The following is a 24,058-nucleotide window of genomic DNA, read 5'->3' on the forward strand; positions in this document are numbered from 1 at the left end:
CGGGTGTCTGAACTTGCCGTTTCTTATTTGGAAACACAGTTTAGGATGATCCACTAGAGACCGCGGCACAGGGCTGGTGGAGGCGGCACTGTGACCTCTGGTTCAATCCCCGTTCCCGGCTGAGGGGAGTGTGGGTGAAGTGAGGGGATATATCGTTTGTGGTAGTTATTCCCATAAAAGACAAACAGGTACTCTTCTACATTTTATTCAGAATGAAATAAGCAGAGATACATCCGTGATACTGGTGAAAAAGAACTTGATTCCATAACAAAATCAGTCCTAACGGGGCAGGAGGGGACCCTAGCTGTCCCCAACCGCATCCAACCACACTGAAGGTACCAGTGGCCTGTAGAACTCGTTGTGGGGAAAATAATGCCCACAACCAAGCAATGGGAAGACCCCGGAAAATCACTGGCCGCCATAGTTTGCAGGAGGCGGGAGCAGCTTGCGTTTGATCCAAGCCTGGAACTTCTTCGTGAAGAGGATGTAGATTCCAGGTTTCTTGGCATCTCCGCATTTATGACCCGCAGACACCAGACCATAGAAGGCACCGCCGCAGACCAAGGGGCCACCAGAGTCACCCTGGAAACAAGAACAGGGACAGGCGCTCTGTCAGAAGCTCGTGAACTCGAGTTCCTGCCACCCACAGCCGATGACTCAAAAGTTTACAGTCTGGGTCCTTGGTTCCCTTGCGTCTCGAAGAGGGGCAGGCATGGCCCCTCACTCGGGGTCGGACATCTGTGTCTGTCTGTCTGCCCATGCCCTTGTCCTTGGGACTAACCATACACACATCCTTTGCTCACCTGTGACCACTGAACTTGATTATCAAGGAAAGGGCAGATGGAAAGTTTGAAATGACTCACTGAGATGAGAGAATGATTTAATCGGAGAGTTTCATGTTGGTGATCACAGATCTGAAATCAAGCCGCAGGGAACGGTGCTGCAGAACCATCCGGTGGCAGGGACTCTATCTCCTGTGTTACCTCCCTGCGTTGGCGCCCTCGGAGGGTTGGACTGAGCGCTCTGCACACCCACGCCTCCCAAACCCTCCCTCAGTGCGCCGATTCTTGAGGATTCCCTCCGACAACCGAATGTGTACCTCGAATCTGTCAAGGACGGTGACAAGGTGGCAGCCTGGCCTTGGCCACCGCTGGCCCGCCTGCCAGCTGCTGTGCCCGGTGCCCAGGCAGGGTGGGGTGATGGCGGGGTGGGGGTGCTGCACGTGAGGACATGGTCTTGGAGATCACCCCACCCTCCCCCCTTAATCACACACACAGTGTGATGTATCGTGTTCCAGTTTTCAAAAAGATGCGTTTGTTTACTTTTAGAGGGGCAAAGGGAAGATAAAAGAGAGGGAGAGAAACAGCGACCTGAGAGAGAAACATCCATCGCTTGCCTCTCACACACCCGCAGCCGGGACCTGGCCTGCAGCCCAGGCACGTGCCCTGACTGGGAATCAAACTGATGACCTTTCGCTTTGCGAGACGACACCCAACCCACTGAGCCACACAGTCAGGGCTGTGCTATAAATTTTTTAAAAATTGGTATTCTGCCCTGGCTGCGGTGACTCGGCAGTGGGAGTGTCGTCCTGTGCACCGAAGGGTTGCGGGTTCGATTTGCAGTCAGGGCACATGCCCAGGTTGTGGGTTTGATCCCTGTGTATAAGAGAGTCAACCGATCACTGTTTCTCATGCTGAAGCTCCTGTTTCTCTCTCTCTGAAGCAATGACAGATGTCCTCAGGTAAGGGTGAAAAAACAGCAGCAGTCCCTCTGTGCTCCCGTTTGGCACCTGCAACCACGAACACCCACTTGTTTTCTGCCTCAGGAAGCAAGAGTTTGAGAGGTGAGACTGTCGTTCCTTCCAGCCAGCTGGTCACCATGATTTAAGAAGCACATACTCTCTATTTGAGCTCTGTGCATCTGAGTCTTACAAGGTCTCCTTATTAATCCATTGGAACGGTGGCTCTTTTTTGGGGGAAGTTACTTTCGAGTCACCACTAGTGAGTGTGGACTGGGTAGGTATAGGAGACTGTTCTGCGTGGCATGGGACCAGACAGGACCCACACCCACAAATAGGTTCTCCTGTGGGGAATCAGGCCTGCAATGTACCTAGGCCACTTTGAGACTTGCTTTTGCTAAAACTCCCTCTCCCTGAATTGAGGCAGAAGTGCTCTCTGTAACTTCCTAAAGTCTGTGCTAAGTCTCCCCAGTGTGGACTAACCAGTTCAACTACTTTCCCCTTTTCATTTGCAAATATTCCTCTTCTGTGATGTGATCAGTGGCATTGTCTCCTTTGTTTTCTAAAGTGAACCTGCGCATAGAAAATGAGGACCATCATGTAATGTGCCCAGAAACCCAATAAAGGCCCATCGAGGCAAGGGCAGAGGCTTTTTCTCCCCTTGAGAGAGAAGCCATGCTGTCCCTTTTCCTCCACAAGACTCAGTAGTTCGTGTGAATTTCTCGTGCCTCATCCACAGTGTGGTGGACCCCACGAGCCGGGGTCCGCACCAGGCAGGCTGTCCCAGGACGCTGCTGCCCCCGGGAGGACGCCTGGCAAGGTCATCAGACGTGTCACTACCTGGATGAACAAATGTGAACCGACCACCTGCTGTGCGTGGGGCTGCCCGGAAGGTCCGTTCGCTCTGGGAGATGAGAAGGAGGAGGACACTGCGCAGGAGCAGAGAGTAGCTCTAGTGACCGCAGTCTGGGCTTTGCACGCCTCCTGTCCTCCGAGCCAGTGAGCAAACGGAGCCTCGCCCCTGACCGTCATGCTGAGCCCCGCACTTACCTGGCAAGAGTCCTTCTGGCCTTTGGCGTCTCCTGCACACACCATGCCTTTGATGATGTTGGGGTGGTGGTTGTAGTAACTGGGGCTGTTGCAAACCTCGTGACTTATGACGGTGACAGTGACTTCTCGCAGGGTATCAGAGGGTCTCAAAACGACCGGGTTGGTGGCACCCCAGCCAGTGACCTGGCATTTGGTTCCAGCTCTAATATCATCTTTGGTGCTCGGTTGGAGTGGCTGGACGTTCTGGTCGAGTTTTGCGGCCGTGTGAAGCTGACAGATGGAAAAAGAGTAAATGATTGTTTGTCCCCAGTCATATTCCGCTATCGGCCTGAGTGTGGTCTTTGTGTGGTCCCCGATCTCGGGACACGCCCCTCTTCTTCCATCTACTCCGTGGCAGCCTGCAGCAGCCTCTGTGGTTCTTGCCCCCCGCGCCTGCCCCCCACGCCCTGCAGAGCTCGGTGGTGCTCGGGGAGGAGCTGACACAGAGCAGGAAGGTTGCCCAGGCTCAAGTAAGCTGCCCCCCCCTCCCCCGGACTGGGCGGTTTTCTGTGCAATGACACCGCGGGGTCTCGACTTCGAGGGCGGGCGCTTTTCTGCTGGAGGGGACCCTTGAGGACAGTGTAGACGGCGTTTGGACAAGACCACGTGTGGTCTAGACCAGGTTGTAACTCACTTCTGTGTGTCTGAGGTCACCCGGTGGGCTCTGTTGGGAAACCGACTCAGTTTCTCGTTTGTTAACGATGAAAGCTTTCCCGTGGGTCCCTGGGCCTGCTGGGCTGTCCCCTCCCACGTACGTGGCTTTGTACTGTGCGGAGCCAGCCCCGATGGGTGTGGGAGGTAGAATGGGCTCTTACAGGACGTGTCCCGGGGACCCTGAGCGTGACAAGAGTGCCAAGGCCGTGCCTGTGTGCAGGTGACATAATGACCGCACTGCGTTATGTAGAGTGTTGGAGAAGCTGAGGGAGGGCGGGCCACCTACCTTAACCAGCATGATGTCGTTGGAGTCGGGATCTGACGAGTATCCTGGGGACGGTATGAACTTTATAACATCAAATGTCTGTTTGGAGTCCTCACTCTTAGAGAGAGAATGTGCTCCTAGCACCACTTTGAAAGCCTGGCGTCTGGCGAACCTGGAAAAAGCGAAGTGTGAAGAGTCGACAACCTCGTTCCCAGGCCCCCTGGTGGAGAGGAGAAAAGGTAGAGAAGGTCGGGTACAAACAGGGACGAGGGCCGGCTGCCAGGTCACCTGTCTAGGGTGTGACGGAGGTCGCAGTGGACGCAAGCATGGCCGGATGCCGCCAGGAGCCCACTGACCCGCCGCCAGCCCACGCCCGCACCCCCAGCACTGCGCCCGAGCGCTGCGCCCTGCTGCGGCGAAAGGAGTGGAAGCCTAACCGACTGACACCAGTTCACCACGAAGTACGGTTAGTTTAGGTAAAAATAAAAGACATTGCGTTTGTTGAGGTTGTGGGTTGAAATTGATATCGGCCATTATTAGATATTTTGTTCATTGAGGTAAAATTTGCATGACCTAAACTTCACAGTTTTAACCATTTTCTGTTAGTCTGTGGCATTCGATTCATTTATATTGCCCCCCCCAGGTTGTGTCAGCCCCCCCGCATTCGGTGTGTTCGCAGCTAAAACCTGCGCATCTGTAAGTCGAGGTGGCATCTCAGACCACGCAGAGACAGGAGGTTCCTCACCGGGCCGAGAGACAAGCTCCTGCGTCTGTCCCCGCTGTCAGAGAGAAGATCTGGGCAGGGAAGGCAAGCTGTCCCCCCAGCAAAACGCCACTGCTGACCAGAGTGAGGAGAGGAGGGCTGGTGGCCACTGCCGGCCCCACTGAGGGTTTGGGGGCAACAGCCGCTGAGCCCGTGGAAGAGACAGCAGGTGGGATTCTTTTTCTTTTCTGTTGCCCTTGCCATAGAGAGTTCCAGCACCGGTGCGTCGACGGTACCACGCGGGTGCGGTTTGCTACATGTTGCACAGAACTTCGTCCGCAGCTAGTCACAAAAATAACGATACTTTGGAGAGCCTGAGACGGAGCCCGGGCATGTTACAAAACTCCCATTTCAGCTGCACCTCCGGAAGCCTCTTTGAATAAGGAAGTTTATACAAAGAATCATATTTGGTTACCTACACCTATTTCATCGTCACTAGAAAAGAGATTAAAGCGGATTACAAAAACCCCACAGCCACACACACAGATTATCAATATTCATACAAGCGACAAAGAAACACAGAAAAGGCGAGCGGAGGCGGCCTCGGGTTGGGGACCCAGTGCCCGATGGCAGGCTGCGACTGCCCAGAGTTCCTGCTTCTCGAATTCTACCAGAAGCGTTTGTTTGGGGAATTCCAGCTCTGCTTGTGGAGTTTGCCTATTGCAAAATCAGGGTGAGATGAAATTTCCCAAAGGGCGTGGACTGGATTTCCCAGGACTGACCCGAACTCAAATTGACACAGTCCCTGCACCCAAGGCTTCGGCGGGGAAGGACGACCGGACCCCCTCCCACTGCCCCCCACACCCCCGGGGCCGCGTTCTAACGGATGGCACGGCACCTGCACGAGTGGCCGGAGCAGGAGGCCTGCGAGGCTGTGGACGTCGAGTTCTAGCTCGGGAAGAGTGCGGGGACATTGCCGGTTCCCCTTCATCTCTTACCAGTTTCCTTGGTTAGTTCATGCCTTTGAAATGTTTTGATTATTTTCATCTCCACTGGGACGTGTTAATACGAAAACCGCCACCAACAGCCCTGACGGTTACGGCCCAGTGGGTTGGGCGTTGTCCCACAAAGCTAACGGTCGCTGGTTCCATTCCAGGCCAGGACACATGCCTGGGTCTCGGACCTGGTCCCAGGTAGGGGGATGCACAAGAGGCCACTGATCAATGTTTCTCTCCCTTTCTCCCTACCTTTCCCTCTCTCTTAAGTAAGTAAAATCTTTAAAACAGTTTAAGAATGCAAGCAGACTACAAGTGCCCTCTGGGCTTTCCAGAGGGACCGTCCACCTCTGGGTGCACTGCCACCGTGATGTGCGCACGGAGGGCGATTTCCCCGCGCCTGAGACACCTGCCGTCACCCGAGTACTTGCACCCACCTCCTTAGCTAAGTCCGGGCCGGACTCACACAGCGGAGGAGAAAGAACACCGCGTCGTCCATTTCTACACCCGTACACACCGTGTGTCCATGTGTCTCCAGGGTGGGCTTTGGACCACCTGCTTCAGAGTCACCCGGAGGTGTTTGTTGGAAGTGCAGCTTTCCGCGTCCCTGGTCTTGCCTGGAACAGAACTCCGTGCAGAGGGGCCAGTGCCTTGCTTCCTGTCCACCTCCATCTGCTGAAGATGCCCACGGACGCTCTCCTGAGCCTCCCCAAGACCCTCCTCGGTGTTGGTAATCCGACAGGCTGTGTGTTCCTTACTCGTGAAGGGGTCTTTGGCCCAAAGTGACATGTGGCTCCACAGGGGAGTCAGGGCCCAAACCCGGCTTTTGTGACGCTGTCCAGTGCTTTGTCTGTGGAGGGTGCGGGCGCCGAGTGCCCAGCCTCTCGGCTCCAACAGGGAAGGCAGGGTCCCTTTCTTGGAGGTCTCTGGCATATGAGAGAGGGACTGTCACAGTTCTGTCCCATCAGCATGATGAGGTCATTGGATTTGTTTCTCGGCAACACAACTTCGGATCACTTTCATTAAATTATTGCAGCCTGGCCAGTTTTGTGCTGGGCCTTTTGCACTCTCTCTCCCATTTAAACCTCACAACTGCCCTTGAAGGAGGGCACAGTTATTCCCATTCTGCAGATGAGGACATTGAGGCTCGGGTGAACAAACAGACTGGAGAATGTCCCACAGAGCTTACAGACGCAGTTGCAATGGGAAAAGCTCAGTGGGTTTGAATCTGGGCCTGAAGTTCCCGCCCAGGGGGTCCAGGGGACTCGGGATGGGGTGAGGCCACGCGGCAGGGGAGGCGGGAGCTCTGGTGTAGCCGCTGGCCGGCAGGAGAGGAGGAAAAGTGTCGATGAGGAAGGGCTTTGGAGGCGGCTCGGGGAGGCAGCAGGCAAGACTGGGTGAGAATTTTGCTTCTCACAACTTAAAAGGCTGGACGTGAGATTATACAAGAAGCCTTCTTACCAGTTTCCTTCCATAACTGGTGTGGGCACTACTGAAGGAGCCAGACTGTGAGGAGCCGCACTGATGGGTGGCGGGCGGGGCCCAGCAGATCTGGCCCCCACACCACTTGCTGAGAGGGGCCCAGGCACCAGCCAGCGAGCCGTCCCCGCGGGGTGCGTGGGGCCCTTGTGTGGGAAGCCACCACTGAGCTGTTCCATAAATATTTGGGATTTCATAAGGCTTAATGTTTTTCTAAGCACCAATCCACCTTCAGTTTGACACCCCAGTGTCCCGTAGAGGAAATTTGATCTGCATGTTCTGGAATTCTTTAAACTCCAGCCACTTAAAATGATACTTAGCAATTTTTTAAAACTTCAAGACCTCTTTTCCCTAATTGGTCAGTTTGGCAATCCACCCCGACTGAGTCAAGTTCACCAGACAAAATTTAAAATTCAACTTAATAATACCATTTAGCATCCGGTAGCACTTTACGCTTGCAAAGGACTTCACAGACTGTGTTTTCAGCTTAGCAAAAAATAAAAGTCAATAAATCCTCCAGTTGATTTCCCTCTTTGTATTCAGCATGTCCTGAGCGTCTGTAAGGAGTCAGGCTCTGCGTCTGGGGGGTCGGGGCCCACCTACATGTGCCGAAGCGTGTTTGAGCGTGTGCATGCTGTGAGCCGAGTGGCCTCTGCCTGAGAGTCCCCTCTGCCTGGCCGGTCCCCAGGGGCAAGTGGCCTGCAAGGGCGGAAGGGATGGGCATGCGGGGTGGCCCCTGTGGCGGCAAGGACCTCATGTAAATGAAGTGGCCGTGCTGAATCAGTGGCTGGCTCTGGAGAAATCCAACAGAAGTTCTCGGAGCTGCCAGGCTTCAGAAGTTCTGATTGGTGTTCAAACGGTCTCATCAGTGGGGCAATCGAACGAAATCTCCAGAACACAGGACGGTCAGCTCGGTTGTTCGTTTCGGTACAGCTGATGCCAAGGGACCCTTAAGGGCATGCGGTCATTGTGTACAGAAAAGACGTCCTGTCTCATCTGACTTACTGGGCAAGAGGCATAAGGAAAAAAACATACAACCCCCCAAAACAACCGAAGAAAAAGCACCCCCGCAACCCGCCCAGCACACTGACAACACCAGGGCTGCTTTCTGTGACTTTCCCTCTGGCGGTAGCTGCAGAACCCCAAGAAGGGCCTGGGGCTGTTTTAGCTGGAGTAAGAGCGTCACAGGCTGACACGGACTTTGAGAGTCACTGTCCGTCCTCAGAAAAGCTTTCATTCTGAGTGTCCCAGAGGAAGACATCTCTCTCTCTCTCTGTTAATAAACCACCTGCGACTTTCCGTCCCCACCTGGGAAGGCTGTCGCCCTTACAGCCGTAATTCCCAAGCTGCGGGCCTCACCTCCGGGGTGGGCACTGGGGCGTTACTGCCTGGAGCCCCCGAGCAAGGTGGGGCCTCTTCCGTCTACAGCCGTCACTCCCTCCACTACTAGCTGCCCCTTCTGCGCAATTACTCTGTGCTCAGCACACTCGGATATTTATGTAGATACTCGTTAACCCTCAAAGTCCCACAGAGCAGGTCCTTTGGTCAGGTGGGCTGGGAGGTACACACTGGTCCCCCCGGGGCGGCCGCCTTCCCTGGTGGCACGTGCCAGCCTAGAACATGTCTAAGGCCTTGGTGGGAAAGGCGGGCCAGCCGTCCTCGTAAAGGGAAATGCAGGGCAGAAAGGGCGGATGCGCTGAAGGTGCGTGACTTCCACCAGTGGGCCTGTGACCACGGAAGCGAAGGGCAGGGCAGACGCCCTCCTGGTGGGGGTGGCGGGCTTCTGCTCTCGCCCCACGGCGGGCGGGTGGCAGTGTGGGGACTCACCGGCGGTGGCAGTGGGCTGCAGTGAGCACCCACTGTGGGTGGATGAGGACGCCTCCGCAAAGGTGGCCACCCCGGTGCTGCAGGGAGGCCATGAACGGCCTGGAGTGCGGGGGCACCTCCTGTCCCCCGATGACCTCCTCGCTGGAACCTGCAAAAGAAGAGCAGCTGTGTAACACAAAAGGTCCATGCAGAGGATTCCGTGTGATTCTTCTTTTGACAGGTGTTCTGTCATTTGCAAAGGTTGAAAAACGGTGCGGTCACCTGGACACATAACTGTACTTACAAGCACTAGTGTGCAACTGTATACAAACAGCTGTTTGCCACATCACAGTTTAGAGGCATAGACATGGCTGTGAAACATTGTTGCTGTTCATCACACGGCAGCGCAGCGCAGCCACCAGAAACCCACTCAGGGCCCGGAGGCGGGAGGCGCAGGAGATACTTACACTGGGGAGTCAGGGAAGCCCCGGCTAGCAGGAAAAACAGGGAACAGGACACAAATGTAGCCATGTCAGTGGCTTTGATTTAGGAAGCCCAGATGAAGTGCTTCGACCAAGTTGGTGAAGGAAGGAGATTCTGAAGGCTGAGCTTTGGTCTTGCAGTTTTAACTCGCTTACCACAAGTGTTCTGGAGTCACAGTTTTCACACCTTCGTCGAGGGGGGTTTATCAGTTTGGGGCGTTCTGGATCTGTGCTTTTAGCACTTTTGGGAGGAGCTGCATTTGCAATAAAGAATTTGTTTCTGCACCTACCCACCTTCGATGTCTGTGCGAGCACTTGTGTTGTAAACAATGAAAGGATGAAAAACAGCTGAGCCGCAAGGACTCAGTGAAGTTGCAGAAAGTTGCAGACAGAGCTCCGAGATGCTCTGAAGCAACACTCACTGTTTCCCTGGCAGAAAAGGGCGCCTGTCACGTGGAGGTTCTCTCTGCTTCTCCGTGGACGCAGATTTGCCACGGGGACGCACGTGGAGCCTTGGACAGAGCGTCGTCCTGCCCCACTGAGGCCTCGCTGAAGCCCGAACCTCTCCCAGTGAGACCCACGAGCTTCGTAGCAAACCCATTCCTGGTCCTGCCATTTTCTCTCAAAGGGACCGAATGTGGTTCAATTTCAGTTACATTTTTGGAAGATTTCATAATGTTATTAAAGGGGAACATTGGCAACATATTTTTAATTCCGAGTCTCTCTTTCACTCAATTTTAATTGAAAATGACCGTCTGTTTATCTAAGGCCTTAATAATAACATTTTAAAAAAATCAAGGACTGGGTTTTGTCCCCAGGAACAGATGGTGAGGCTTTGCTGGTCTGTCTATGCTTCTTCCTCTTCACTATGAAATGCATCAGCCTGGAGGCCGAGGTTCCATTCCCCCTGGTGCCGGTCCATGTCACAAACGTTATAAATCGGGCCCAGACAGACAGACAGACCGGGCACCAGACACCTAGTCACCATCCAGAAACCCTGACCAATCAGCTTCAGCAAACAACCCTTGCTTTCCTCTTCTAAGACACATGCATCCTACCTTCGTGTGTGTGTGTGTGTGTGTGTGAAGGAGAATTGAAACCCAGGCTCTCATGTTTGCTGGATTGCAAGAGACTCCTACCAAATTGTTTTTTGCTGGTGTCATAATGATGTATATACATTGTGATTCAATAAGCACCTTAGATTATTTCCAAAACTCTTGTGACACATTCACGTCTGTGTGTGCGTGGCGGACGTCTGTTGGGGGGGGCAGCTGCCAGCTCTGTGTCACCAGTGAAGCATCGGGCCCCGCGGAGGCGGAGCAGAGCGCCCGGCACTGCTCAAGCACAGCCGGCCCAGCCCTCGGCCTGACCTGGCGAACCTCGCACGCTGATGGACACACGGCCGGAGCGCAGAATCGGAGGAAACGTCCGTTCTCAGTGCACGCGGCCGTGGCAACGGCACAGCTTTCCTGTCTGCTCAGCTGGCAGATCAGCAAGACTTCCTGCCACAGAGACCTGCGGCCGGTCGAGGAGGAGCCGATGAAGAAAAGCCGCAGACTCAGTAAACCAGACGTGCCAGCTGCAGCTGCATGTCCCTGTGAATTTTCAAGTCACCTTGGTCACAGCTGACGCTCCGCTTCTCTGCGCCGTGAAGAGGCAGGAAGAGGCCAGCTCCCTAGTGTGACCCAGAGCTGTGGGGACCGTGAGGGAGATGACGTGACAGGTAGAGGAGGTGATTTCAACTGAGAGGAAGGGACAGACGTGTGAGAGAGACACGGCTGCATTTCTGGCGGGGGCTGGGGGTAGGGGGACTTGGCTAAAGTGCTTTTCAGCTGATTGTTTCTGAGTGGCAGGGACTAACATCATGTCTAACATCACGTGAGCTTTTACACGCTCCGAAGCATCTTCACGGTGTTTCAGGGAGGTGGCCACCCCTGGAGCCCTGACCTGACCACCAGGGGCCCACCTTGCCTCGAGTGGTCGCCCCGCTCAGACAGAGGTACGCTGGCTGGGCCAGGGGCAGGGATTTAGCCATCCAGGCTGCGGTCACTCATGGGTGGGACTCAGCTCACTTGGAGGGGCAGCCTCGTAACTTCCTTGTAGCTGCCCTGGAAAATTCTGGGAACCACATTGGCTTCTGGGTCCGAGGGCTTTGGTTTTGGCTGTAGATCCACGCATATCATTTATTGTCCCACTGAGGGCGCTGGACGGGGAACAGTGGGCTGTGGAACACGAGGGGCCGGGCGGCCGCCCTGGTTTCTGCTGAATCTGCCATGGGGAGGCCGTGTTTGCCTTGGCCAGTGTGCAGCTGCTGGCCGGGCTGAGGGGGTGCGGGTGGGGCCAGTGGGGGCCAGTGGGGCGGGGCTGGACCCCCGAGTCCCGTCCGCAGCAGTTACCCTGTTGTGCTCAGCTGTCCTTTTTAGCTGCTCTTAGTGAGGCTGCTTTGGGGTTTTGTTTTCCTCCCTCCCTCCTCTCTCGACCCTCCCGTGTTACGGGAGACCCGTGCGAACGGCTGTGTGGAAGCTCCGAGGGCCGTGTGCGGCTCTGTCCCCTGGGCTGCCTTCCTTCCCCAGCCCAGTGTGGCCCAGGCTGTGCCAGTCTGTGACCTGCCCCTTACCCGTCTGGGGCGGGACGAGAGCTGACTGTGTGAGTCAGAGATTAGGAGCTGGTACCGAAGCTCTGTGCTCATTTATTTCACTTAATAAAATGTCATTTCGAGTCTGTTCCGTCTAATGGTAACATAGGGTATGTGTTTTGTAGGCCCACGTCTTTCATCTAACTTTCCCTGTCACTCGTGTTGGGTGAAAGTATCAACCAATGTTAACAAAAGCCCCAAACACACCCTGGCCTCCCCACCGGCGGTTCGAGCCCAGCTCCGAGGCTCCACACCGACGCGGACCCCTCTCAAGGCCTTCCTGTTTGTTCCCTTTCAGCCTCCACTGAGAAAGGTTCCCATTATCACAGCTGGGACAGCTGTCCCGGCCTCCCCAGCCCCAGGCACCTGAGATCGGGATTTGGCCGCGGTCCCCTGGGTCCTGCCCTCGTGTTCCGCTCCCTCGGAGCCCCGGTTTCTGCCCAGTGATGGGGGAGCTAACTTGGTAGTTGAATCTGCTAACAGTGACGGCGGAACTGCGGCAGCTTTGGGGGACCGGAGGGAGGAGGGCTGTTGCCGCGGGTGCCGGGTGGTGAGAAGTGCCCGGAACACTGGAACCCTACCAGCCCTCCCGTGAGAGGCCTCAGAATGGGTGAACCTGGGAGCACATCACCAAGGAGGGCTAAGTGCCCGGGCGTGGGCCTGGGGCTTTGGCTGTGAGCGCGGTGCCGGGAGCTGGGCTGGGGCTGGGCCTTCCCCGCATAAATGCGAGTGCCCCGGAGAACTGCCGACGACCTCCCCTGGGGGGGACTGATGGTGGTGGTGGTGGAGTGGAGGGAAATTCGCTTCATCTTCTTCCACCTTAACTTTTAATCAGGGCCTATTTTGCGTATGGATTATCCTCCTTGATTAAACACACATGTGCTTCCTGCCCACCGTTACTGAGTTAAGTAACACCGCGGCCCTTCACTGCCTGCCACCCCGCCCTGGTGACCTAGGCACCAGCGGCACCAGCTGAAGTGGGTGTGGAGTGGAAGGCTGAGCCCAGGATCTTGGCGTGAGACGTAACCCAGGGAAAACAGCGCAAGAAGTCGGCCAGTGGGGGGTCCCGGGGCCGCTGGCGCTGGCTGCCGGCTCAGTCCTCTGCCCCTTGTGACTTGCTTTCTTTTTCTCTTCTTCCTCAGGGTGGCTGTCAACGCCCCCTCTCATGGAGTTGCCTGTTATGGGAGGGATGGGAAAGTTCCACAGGGTGGTCCCCGCGGTGTCGCTGGGCCCAAGGCAGGTCACTCACTCTGTCCTCAGTGTTTGTCCTAAAAGATTTACACATGTGAAAATCCGCCAGCCAGGGACGGCCGCCAAAGGAGGGTTTGAGCCGTGACCTCTCTCCCAAGCAACGGGCTGTTGGGGGGGGGGGGCGCGCTGGCCTTGCACAGAGGGATCGAGGACTTGGATGAGCTTAGTGGGGCTTTTGGGAGAAAACTGGGGTCAACGTGCAGGTCACGTCAAGGGAAAGATGCCAGGGAGAGAACCGGCGACAAAGACCAGGAGAAAGGTGACGCGGGCAGGGGAGGGAGGAGGAAGCAGCGGGTCGTGGACGGGAGGGTCTCTGGTGGAGCGCTGCCATCTACGTTTGAACACCCCCGATACCACGCGTCCCGAGCCAAACACATCATCTTCTTAAATGGAAACAGATCTGTGAAACGGAATAATCTTGTCACATTGAAAGCAACACAGTTGTGTAAACCAGACAGAATGGCCGAGTGATAAAGTCACGGGGCAGACTCTTGACTGAGGGAGACACAGAAAATGCTACGGCCAGGCTGGGCCTCAACAGATCGGCTCATCCAGTATTCCTTAAGTTTTCCCTGACAACAGATGCCATGGAAATTGTCACACAGGTGTGACAGCGATACTTTTTGCAAAGGCTGTTGACTCATCAAACATCACACACACTTGCACACCCTCCCCAAACCCGCTGACTCCTGAATGCCTATCCCACCTTTTACCACCAATAACTTCCAGGTGGATCAAAGATTTTCTGTGAAAAAAATAGAATCATTACGAACACTAAATGAAATGGTAAATTAAGTATAATGTCTGAGAGGGAGGCATAAAGGAAACTGCCCGCCAGTTTGAGTGTGTAAAACTCCGACTCCTGTGAGGCAGAACGACCATGGGTGGAGGCCAAAGCCACTCGAGATGTCTGTCCTTGGCGTTGAGGAGCAGTCCCCCCAAAAGGCGTGTCTTTAATGTGTGAAGGCTCCCCGAGATCTGTAAAAAAGTTAATAATAATAAAGGGCTCGATGGTCAACACATCAATGTGAATACAATAAAATTTCAGTTAAATTTCCTCATCAGAAGCCTAGCCTATAAGCAGGAAGTCTTCGTGTTGGTAGCATAAATAGAAAGCGTATTTCACACCTTTGTAAGTCTTAGTAAGTGTAAGCTTGACACACTAACAGCTCAAGTACAGTAAGTACTGATAAAAAGACCACCAAGCTGAGAGAAGATAAATCACAAAAGCACAGTTTGAATGTTTTTATTGTTGACACTTTGCAATGTGCCCCATTTTCCCTCCTTTTCCCCTTCTGCCCCGCCCCCCCCCCATTCTTGTTGTTGGTCAGTGAGTCGGTTGATGGGTTTCGGCAGCAGTGTGATTTCTGCACCGTTCCTTTCACATCGTGAACTTTGTAAACCCTCTTTCCTTCTACAGCTCGATCCACCTCCTCTTCTCTCCAAAATCCGACACGTACACTTCCGTTCTCACACAGAACGTCCAGTCACTGGCTTTCCTGCCCTCTGGCCACGTCTGAGGTCTTCTCGGCCCGGACGAGACAGCCCCGGGAGTGAGGCCCACACCCCGGGCGCCCCCGCTCCCTTCCCCAAATGCAGTGGGGCTGCCGACCCTGCACCGCCCTCTCCATGTGCCTTCCCAGGCCGTAGCTTCTTAAAGGGTCCTGCGGGACGGAACCCAGGGGCTGGCCCCGCAGCTCGGTGGGGTGTTCACTGGACCCTAGAAATGTGTTCACTCGTCTCCTGTCCACTCGCCAGACCGCCGGCCACAGCACTTTCCCAGACCCCCTCCTCTTTCCCAGGCCCCCGTTGGCCCTCGCACTGGACGGCGGGGCCTCACCTCCCACGTCAGAGGTTGAAGGTGAGCCCTGTCGGCTCCTCCTTCTGCCTGGGCAAGCAGAAGCCCCTTCAGAGACGGCCACCTCTGTTGCTCCTCATCTGCAGGAGGCCTAATCTTTTAATAACCCTTTACAGAGCAACTGGACTTTCTACATCTCCACCAGCCCTTCCTTCAGCCCTCGCCCGCCATCCCTCCCACCTGTTCCTGAAAGACGTTTCCATCAACGTGGCTGTTCCTTCTATTGCCTTCATAGTCTGTGGTTTTTCTTCCGGAAGCAGTTCCCCGCTCTCTCTCGTCATCCCGACCTATTGTTTTCATTTTTCACCGAACCAGCAAACACGCCAGCATGGCTTCTGGGGGCTTTTCTCCGTCCTCATGGTCTTTATGTCTCTGCATCCCTTCGCTCTGCTCACCGCTTTTTTTAAAGCATCCTCCGCCCTGGACACTTGTCACCCTCTGTCCTGATATTCCTCACCCCTCTCACCAGTCCCTTTATTGCTACTGCCACCTCCCCTTCCTGTTCTCCAAATTCTCTCTGTCCATCTCTTCTCTTCCCTTTAGTCCAGGCTTTTCTAAAGCGGTACCACCGAGCACCAGCCACGGCAGTGACGGGGACAGTTGTCCTGAGGGAGAAAGAGTTGTGTTTTCCAGAAGTTTCAGAAATGCATAGGCAGTTCAATGCAGTGAAGTGCAGACCTAGTTTTCAGGGTCTCTCGGCACTCGGATGCGTGTGTGTGTGTGTGCGTGGTCAGTACTGTCCCCGTGTGGGGACCTGTGGGGACCTGTGGGGACGGAGGACGCTCAGTGCCTCAAATGTGTGGGGCTGCAGCGCAGTTCCCTGCACAGAGCACACCAGGGACCCGGATCCCATAGGACTCGAGGTGGGAAAACGCTGCATTTCCCGATTTTCCTCCTTGGCCTCTCTGTCATGTTGCGCCAGCAACCTTCTGGTCCGCACTCCCCCGCCATCGAGAGAGAGCAGCTCATCTTCTCCCTGCGACCTCCATGTGTCTCCGCCCATTACTCACGCCCTGTAGGAAATGGCACCTCCAAGAATCGTCTCCTCAACATTCCGGTGGAAGTACTTTTCTCTCCTCCAAAAGCAAGAGGAGCCCCATAAGCGAACATCTTGCTCGATATTACCATGCCGTTCATCACATTTAGCCTATTATTCTCTGAGACTCTCAGCTCCTTGGGGACTCCGTGCTCTCTGAACCAGAAGGGTACTCCAGCTGCAAGTGGCAGGAGACCCAGCCCAGAGGGACTTAAACTCAAGGAGATTCTCGTTCTCAGGCGACAAGAAGTGAGGGTAGCAGGGCGATTCGCTCGGGCTGATGCCGCTGTCAGGTGTGTGTCCTCTGGCCCGATGCCCTCTACCTTCCAGGTTCCAGAGGTCACGCCTGCTTACCATGAGGTTAAAGGTTGGGGGGGTTAAAGGGCATAGCTCTTCCTGGGGGTGTGTTTTAGGTTCTCTCCCCTTTCCCAGAAACAGGGTGACACCCCTCCCCTCCCCCATCCCATTGGCCAGAACAAGATCACGTGCCTTCCTGAAACCGGTCTCTGGCATTGGACTGGCTTAGTCCCCTCTGCAGAGCTGGGGTTTGATCATTTTTGTTGACGAACAGAGAGCTCAACGGGACAGGGCTTCTGTTAGCCGAACAGGAACGGGCAGCCGTGGCTTCGTGTGTCCCTGTCCTGCTCAGGTCCCCACGGGGCACGCTGCCCCACATTTTACAGCTTTGCTAAGTGAGGGAAAGGGCGGGTAGAGGGTTGTGCCAAATAATGTGTTTGGTCAAGATCTCATAACTTGTGACCCATTCACTACCTTTCCTGACGTTCCGGGAAGCCGATTCCTAATGTACTTTACGAGAAAGCGTATTCATAGGGGAACACCCAGGCCTGGTAATTCTGTATTTGAAACATTAAAGCCCCCCACCTCCGGCCTGTACTCCTTACCCCAGGAATGGATATCAGGAACCAGGCATATAATGGTGCCATTTTCGGTAAACGTCAGGGGAATTCACAACGGTAAAAATCAAAATAACATTAAATAGATTCTAAATTAAGGTTTTTGTTGTTTTCATCAACAGAATTTGAACGTTGGAAGCTTCTTCTTCTTTTCCCTTGCACTCAAGATAGCGACCATTCTTCAGTGTCAGCAACTCAACGCCAGTAGTTGAGTCCGTCTGTATTTTGATTTAGTGTTTCCTCCAGACATTCCTTGGACATGTGTCAACAGGAAAGAACATGTTTCGATCTCCACTTCTGCCCACGTCTCCCTCAGTAAACAGAATGAAGCTTCAATGTCTTTAGTTCTCCCGATAATTTCAGAGATGGGCAGGAACAAGAACAAAACAAAACAGAACCGGCAACAAAGCCAGAAAGGCCCCGAACTGTCAGAGCTGTTCAAGACCAAGTTCTGAAGCAGGTCGAGTGAGTCGCGGGGTCCCTCCACCCTCACTCCCACGGTCCCTGTTCCTCCCCGAGGTCCGCATCTGCGGACACCCGCTGTCAGCCAAGGCCCACCGGCGTCTCTGAGCTCGGGTGTTGCAACTGGGCGGTGTATGCTCATCTATGTGTTTTATTCTCATGTATACATTTTTAAGTAAAAATTAAATTCTGAAAAGCCCTAAAGATTCTGAGGAAGTGTGTAAAGATGGGCTCCCTGGTGTGGGGACAGGGAGAGAGGGAGTTTGGGGAGGGACACCCCTTGTTCTGAGTGCCCGCTCCCTCCAGGCGCCGCCAACTCCGAGTGGTAACAGGCTGGCTCTGGGACCCCCGTTCCGTTTCTCTGTGCTGTTGGGGTGCTGACAAGCCCCAAGTCCCTGACCTGCTGCTGTTGGCGGGGGGCGTTAAAAGGCTGCACTGGAAGCGCCGAGGCACAGGGGTTTCTGCCGAATGTGTGTGCACAGGTGGCCAGAGAAGTGCTTCAGAGTTTGGATTTCAGAGTTCTCTTCCCAGTAGGATGAGTTTTAAATGTTTCCTGGAAGGAAACAAAGCACCCACAGAGGGAGGGCCCCAAGTGCATGTGCTTCCGGGTCACAGAGTGCACACACACACACACACACACACACACACGCTCACAGAGGCCACGCCCAGGTGACACGCAGTAAGACTAGGAAGCCAGGCGGTGGGCAGTGTGACATTAGGGAGGAAGATTCTTCCCTGGGTGGCACTCCCTGTCGCTGACTGCCGGGCACCTGCTATAGGAGCGGAGCCTCCGTAGCCAGAAGTCTTGGGAAAGTGCTCTTGTGAGGGGGTCCAAGCCAGCAGGGGGACACAAGGCAGAGAGAGCCTCCCGCACCAGAGCCAAGGGTACCCACTGTGGACCTGAGCGGGCTCGGAGTGGTGTACGAGATGGGGGGTGAGAACGCAGTGTTCCAGGGGGGGCACTCCCCCGCCCAGCACACCCCTCCCAGGCTCCTGGCGCGGCCTCACCGCTTGTTCTTCGGGCCCAGGGTGTTCTGTGCCAGTGTCGGGGGAGACCCAGGGAGCCTGGGGCCTGGGATGAGAACGGTTACCTGCATCCAGACGCTCAGTCTCTGCGAGACTCGGGTCAGGAAAACTGGTGCAAAACCAGCATATGGGGGAAACCTGTGTTTGATTCCAAAGATCATTTTTTGGGGCGCATCTCTCCATTCTCAAGTTGTAAAGCAGTACTAACGGCCACTGGCAACAACCGGCACCTCGAACTGTATTTTCAAGTTATTAAATGAAAATTACTCTCCCGACGGGAAAACAAGGAACAAAAGAAGTAGGCAGACAGCACTTTGCCAAGTGTATCGGAGGGAAGCCCAGACTCCACGGCAATGAAGCCACGAAGGCTCGGTCCCGCTGAAACCCGCCCTTCGGACAGGGGATCTGGGCCTGGAGCCAGAACAAGACCCACACGGAACCCACGCAGAAGGACCGTCGGGACGCAGCCGACCTGAGCGGAGCCCAGAGACTCTGCGGCCACAGCAGGGAGTCCTGTTTCCCCTGCTCGTTCGGGAACCTGCCCCGGGAACATTTCTCCAGTGTCTGTGTTTTTGTGCATGTGTTTTGCATGGCAGCTGTGTAGCAAACTTGATATGATTGGATTCAGTCATCATCAGCTTTCAGCCTCCAGTCCTGAGTTAGGGAATGAGCCCGTCCACGCAGGGTTACTCGCTGACGGGGAAGGAGAGAAGCCACCTAAGCTGGAAGTGATCATTCCGGTGCCCACGCGTGCTTCTCTCAGGCTGTGGTTTCAACAAAGTGAGCGTGCATCTGCTTGGACCACAGGGTTCAAAATCACAGGATGTCATTGCTGAGGGACGCCTGGTTCGATCAGTTCCCTGCAGCACATAGGACCAGACTCAAGTGGTTGAGTGAAGGGACTCAGTGCAGGGACAACTCAGCGGTGTGGGCCGGGCAGAGGGACTGGGGGCCCAGGGACATGGGACAGCAGGAAGCATGACTGCCCCCTCAGAGCCACCAAGAGCCGAGCCGTGGAGGAGGGTGCCAGGAGGACCCTAAGCACAGGGATGCCACCCGCCATCAACTCCCTGCTCTCAACGCAGGCAAGTGGGAGAGCAGGGAAGACACCCGTGGCCCAGCTCCCTTCTCCGATCCTGGCAGGAGCCTTTGGGGCACCCCGACCGGAAGGCAGAGCCCGGGGAGCCTGGTGGAGGTGGTTCCCAGAGGGCTCGGAGCAGGGCAGGGACGTGCAGGTGAGGGGTGGGCGGGGCAAGTGGTGAAAACACCTGGGACCTTAGAAATCAGTCCTTTGTGCTCAGTCAGGAAACTCCACATCCTTTGTCTGGTCACCGACGGGGTGGGGGTGGGGGTGGGGTGCGGAGCAGGGGTGTGACCATTTGAAGCAGCGGACACTTGGTAGAGTTAGGAGTTTGCTTATGAAAGGTGAGCAGGCTGCTCCCCCACCTGAAAAGAGGTGGCCTCTCCAAAGACACCTGCTGTTACTGAACAGGGAGTGGGGGAGGGGTCCTGCTGCCTGCCACCGCCCTCTGGGCAGAATTCTGGAGGCAAAGTGTTGGTGGCAAAGGAAAGGAGTCTTTATTCAAAAGCTACACAGTTTTGGAATAACAGCTTTCCACATGCAGTAGTCACTTAAGGCTGTCAGTTAAGCTGAACTCTTAACTCTTTAGCTACAGCTTTAACCACTTAAGCTTATCAATTAATGTTAAAATCTTTAACTCCTGAGTTCCCCAATCATTCCCCTTGTTAGTTTTTGATCTTATTTCCACAAGATTCGTTTATGAACTAAAGGCACAAAAGCCACACAATTTTGGAAGAACGGCAGCTTCTGCCTCAGAGCCTGCTCCCTCTGGGCCCCCGAAGGCCGACCCTCCACCCTCTGCCAGGCCCGCCTCGCCCTGGGCCGTGCCCGGAGCTCCTTCCCCATCCAAAACGCTGCCTCTGGGAAACGTGGGCAGCAGCAGCCAGACCGCCCAGGCCCCCCCGCCGCCCCCAGGGAGCGAGCTCTCCAGCCAGCCTCGGGCCTCTTCCCTGTTAAAATCTTCTGGCCCAGAACTCCATGCGCTCCGGAGGCCCTCGGCCACTCGGCCCCTCAGCCCCTCAGCCAATCCCCTCCCGGGGCTGTGGGCAAACGGCTGCAGGGACCTCCGCCCATGGCTCCTCCACCTATGGCTCCTCCCCGGGGATCCGATGAGGCCTCCACGTATCGCCGATGCTCTAGTGGCATCGCAGCGAGTCCCCATCACGGAGGAGCTGGTGCCTCCCCAACCACGCGCACTTGTCAGGACAGCCACAGCGAGCGCAGGGCATCAGACTCGGGCCTCGGCCCCTATCTGGCCTGGAGAGAGGGGCTGCTCCCCTCTGAGAGCTGAGCTGGTGGGAGGGGGCTGAGAGGAGGCACTGGCACCTCCCCTGTCTAGTCTGGTGGTGATCACATGGGGGGGCAGTGCTTTCTAAGCGTGCAGCCCGAGGGTGGCTCCCTTTGACGACGCTGCACTGCTCTGGGATGGACCCAGAGCAGACGCCGCCCCTCCAGGGTCTCTGTCCTCCTCCATCAGGACCATAGGCCACGTTGCCTGTTGTCCTTGGACCAGAGACCCAGGCAGGAGCCGATAGGGTTCGGCAGATGTCGGCTGTCCCCTCGTGCCCAGCCTCCTCCAGCACGTCCTTTAACCAGCTCCTGGGGCCCGGACGACGGTGCAGTCACCTATGGTGGTCTCCAGGGACATGATCTATTGGCAAAGTCTTGAGTGTCACGACTCAGAATGTGTGACTTCGGTGGGACACCTTCCCTGGAGGTGGTGGGCAGACACCATAATAGGACAAAGAATTCAACAGGAAGAGCAAAATAGATGTGTCCATTAAATAAACAAACAAATGAATGAACAAACAAACAGTGCCATGAGTGCTCTTGAATAAATTAGCAACACTGCCCTGTTGGTGTGGCTCAGTGGACTGAGCGCTGGCCTGCGAACCAAAGGGTTGCGGTTTGATTTCCCGTCAGGGCACAGGCCTGGGTTGCAGGCCAGGTTCCCAGTGGAGTGTGTGAGAGGCAACCACACATTGATGTTTCTCTTCCTCTTGTTCTCCTCCCTTCCTCTCTCTCTAAAAATAAATAAAGAAATAATGTTTTTAAAAAGAATAAATTGGCAATATTTATTTGTGGTGCATTGTGAGTTGCTCAATGCTGTCCACATTTATTTTTGATTGTTTTTGCAATTTGCTTGGTCACGCCTTTAATGGTTTTATCGTAAGTAAGCATTTGAACTTCCATTTATTCTGTGTGAGGAGAGGACTGCAGGGTAGGAGGCTTTTTGTGGCCCCACGGCAGGGGGCCAGGCAGCCCCAGCCACTCAAGCTGTGGTTGGCTTGTGCTCTGGACTCAGGCCGGTAAAACCAGGTGCGCAGGTCACAGTGTGCGGGGTGAACGTGCCCTCGGGGCGGAGGTGCGGGCGAAGGCTTGCCTCCTCTTGGACCCCCTGGGACTTCTCAGGCCCTGGGGTCGGAGGGACCCTCCTCCCAAGGTCTTGCCGTTCCACAGCCTTGGAAACTGTCAGACTGTTCGAAAGGAGGCCTGCCCTGGTGTCTTGACCTTCAGCCTCACGGTTGGATTCTGCAGCCTCAGATCCCCCAGAACCCTGGCCGGGGCCCAGCGCACTTTCCGCCCGTGCGAAGCCAGGCGATGAAGACAAACCCCTTCGACAGTCTGGGGTTCAGTGGCCTCTCTGCGTGTGAATTCAGCCTGATCCGCAGAAGCCTTCCCCCGACCCCCCCATTCGGAAACAGAGTCAAAGGACTGTGGGTGGAGGTACAGCCTGAGCTTCTGTCGCTTCTTGGGGACCTTCCGTGCCCCTTCTTTTTTCGTTGTAGACACCAGCTCCTTGTGGTGAGGGGACCAGGGTCAGGATCATGGAGAGCCAGATGGGCGGGGTGTCTGGGGGTGCCCAGCGTAGACCATGACATCATCCGCCTTTCAGAGTCCCGGCGCTGGGTTCGGCCGCGCCAAGCGGGGAACCAAAGCCGGCAGAGTTAAACGCGGTGCCAAGTTTGTACTGCTAATGAGTTGCCCACTCAGGCACCTAACTCGAGGGCTCTGACCCCAAACAGAGAGTTCCTACCACGGCTCTAGGCGGTGGACCTCGTCTACGGCCTCCACCTCCCTTCCCTTCCGGCCGAAGGGCTGGGGCCCGCAGGTGTGGCGGGCCTGGTGCAGGGGTCGCAGGCACAGGGCGCGGGGTGGCAAGGAGAGTCATTGGTCGGCTTTCCCACGATGGGATGTAGTTAGAGCAGAACTGCTCCCAGCACTCTGTTTTAGAAGTGGGGAGAAGGGGCTCCCCAGGCCTGGGATGGGCAGGGTGGGAAGGGGCTGGGGTTGGGGGGCTGCCTCAGAAGCCGGCATTTCTTCAACTTAGAGAAGAGGCCGTTTCTGGGCCCCTGAGATGCACTTAGTGAGCACCGGGCCTGAGACCATGTACTGGCTCCCGTGCTGGGGTCAGAGGCCCCTCCCGCCAGGTGAGGGAGGGAGGTGGGGGTGCAGAGGTGCGCGCCGGGTGGGGCGGGTAACTGGGGCCTGCAGCACCTGCAAGGGCATCACTGGGCCCCTGGCCTTTCAGCGTCCAGGACGAAGCGCGTTGGTGGGTGAGAAGGGAGCTTCCCACGCAGGTGTCCAGGGGAGCGGACCCTGGGCCGGGCCATCGTCGCCATTGGTCACAGACACGTTTGCCCGCAGTCTGGTCCGTTTTTATCTTTTATGAAGAAACATATTTAGTAACGTCCTAAACCGTCAGCACTAATGTTGCATAACGACTATAAGACAAGCTTAAAAAACAAAAATAAAAAATATTTGGTTAAAATTATACACCCTGGCCGATGTGGCTCACTGGATTGAATAACCGGCCTGTCGATGGAAAGGTCGCAGGTTCAAATCTGAGTCAGAGCACAGGCCTGGATTGCAGGCTGGGTCCCCAGTTGGGGACGCAAGAAGCAACCTATTGATGTATCTCTCGCGCATTGCTATTTCTCTCCCGGTCTCTAAAAGTAAATAAATACAATCTTAAAAATAAAATTAAATGAATCATAAAATTTCGGCTTATCGAACATTTCTCAACTCTGGTTTCTTTGGCCATTGAATAAACAACTGTCCCTGAACCGCTCCTCAGATCAGCTTGTCCACTTCTCAACTGCGAGCCCCGCGGTGCTTCGAGCTTGGGAGGCGGTCAGGACCGCAGGCCTTGCTCCATCACGGCCTGTCATTCCCAGCCGCCCCAGCAGGGGCGCTGCCTGGGAGGAGGGTGCCCCTCTGCACGGGGAAGCCCCGCCTCTCCTAATTAAATGGGAGGGGCCTGGAGCACTGCGCCCTGTAAGGAGAGCCGCGTCCTTGGGCAGCAGGCCTGTGGCTTTGCACGGGAAGGGCAAGCCTTCGGAAGGCTCAGTGTGCAGGGCTGTGTGACGGAGGGAGGCCCTGTCGGCTTCTGAAAGAGGTTTTATCGCGGCAAACACGCCACACCTGTTCTCCAGTTTCCAAAGGGCTTTATTTGGTGCTTTCCTCTCCAGTCCCGTCAAAAGAACCCGCCGGGCGTCCCCCGAAGGGCCAGTTCCCTATGTTTTTTGCATTCATTGCAAGCTCCTGGCTGGAAGTGGGCGCTCACAGGGCCGTCGTTCCTGC

The 24,058-nt window shown here is 55.5% G+C and overlaps 1 protein-coding gene across 1 annotated transcript; it reads right to left on the minus strand.

Moving 5' to 3' along the window:
- Positions 1 to 202: 202 nt before the first annotated feature.
- GZMK (granzyme K) lies at positions 203 to 9,346 on the minus strand. The gene is made up of 5 exons (XM_037145129.2): positions 9,197 to 9,346; positions 8,751 to 8,898; positions 3,768 to 3,918; positions 2,789 to 3,058; positions 203 to 582 (listed from the first exon to the last, which is right to left on the minus strand). Exons 1-5 carry the CDS (start codon positions 9,258 to 9,260, stop codon positions 409 to 411), a joined length of 807 nt encoding a protein of 268 aa, XP_037001024.2. The 5' UTR covers positions 9,261 to 9,346; the 3' UTR covers positions 203 to 408.
- Positions 9,347 to 24,058: the final 14,712 nt, after the last annotated feature.

This window comes from Artibeus jamaicensis, unplaced genomic scaffold, assembly GCF_021234435.1.
Source record: "Artibeus jamaicensis isolate MK-2021 breed Jamaican fruit bat unplaced genomic scaffold, CSHL_Jam_final scaffold_369, whole genome shotgun sequence".
Classification (NCBI taxonomy): Eukaryota; Metazoa; Chordata; class Mammalia; order Chiroptera; family Phyllostomidae; genus Artibeus; species Artibeus jamaicensis.

Bases quoted from the DNA above. Each gene is read 5' to 3' on its own strand.
- GZMK (XM_037145129.2), bottom strand. From the start codon at position 9,260: ATGGCTACATTTGTGTCCTGTTCCCTGTTTTTCCTGCTAGCCGGGGCT. The intron at 3,919-8,750 runs GTGAGTCCCCAC...CGCTTTTTCCAG, and splicing joins GCAGCCCACTGCCACCGCCG to GTTCGCCAGACGCCAGGCTT. The intron at 3,059-3,767 runs GTAGGTGGCCCG...TCCATCTGTCAG, and splicing joins ACGACATCATGCTGGTTAAG to CTTCACACGGCCGCAAAACT.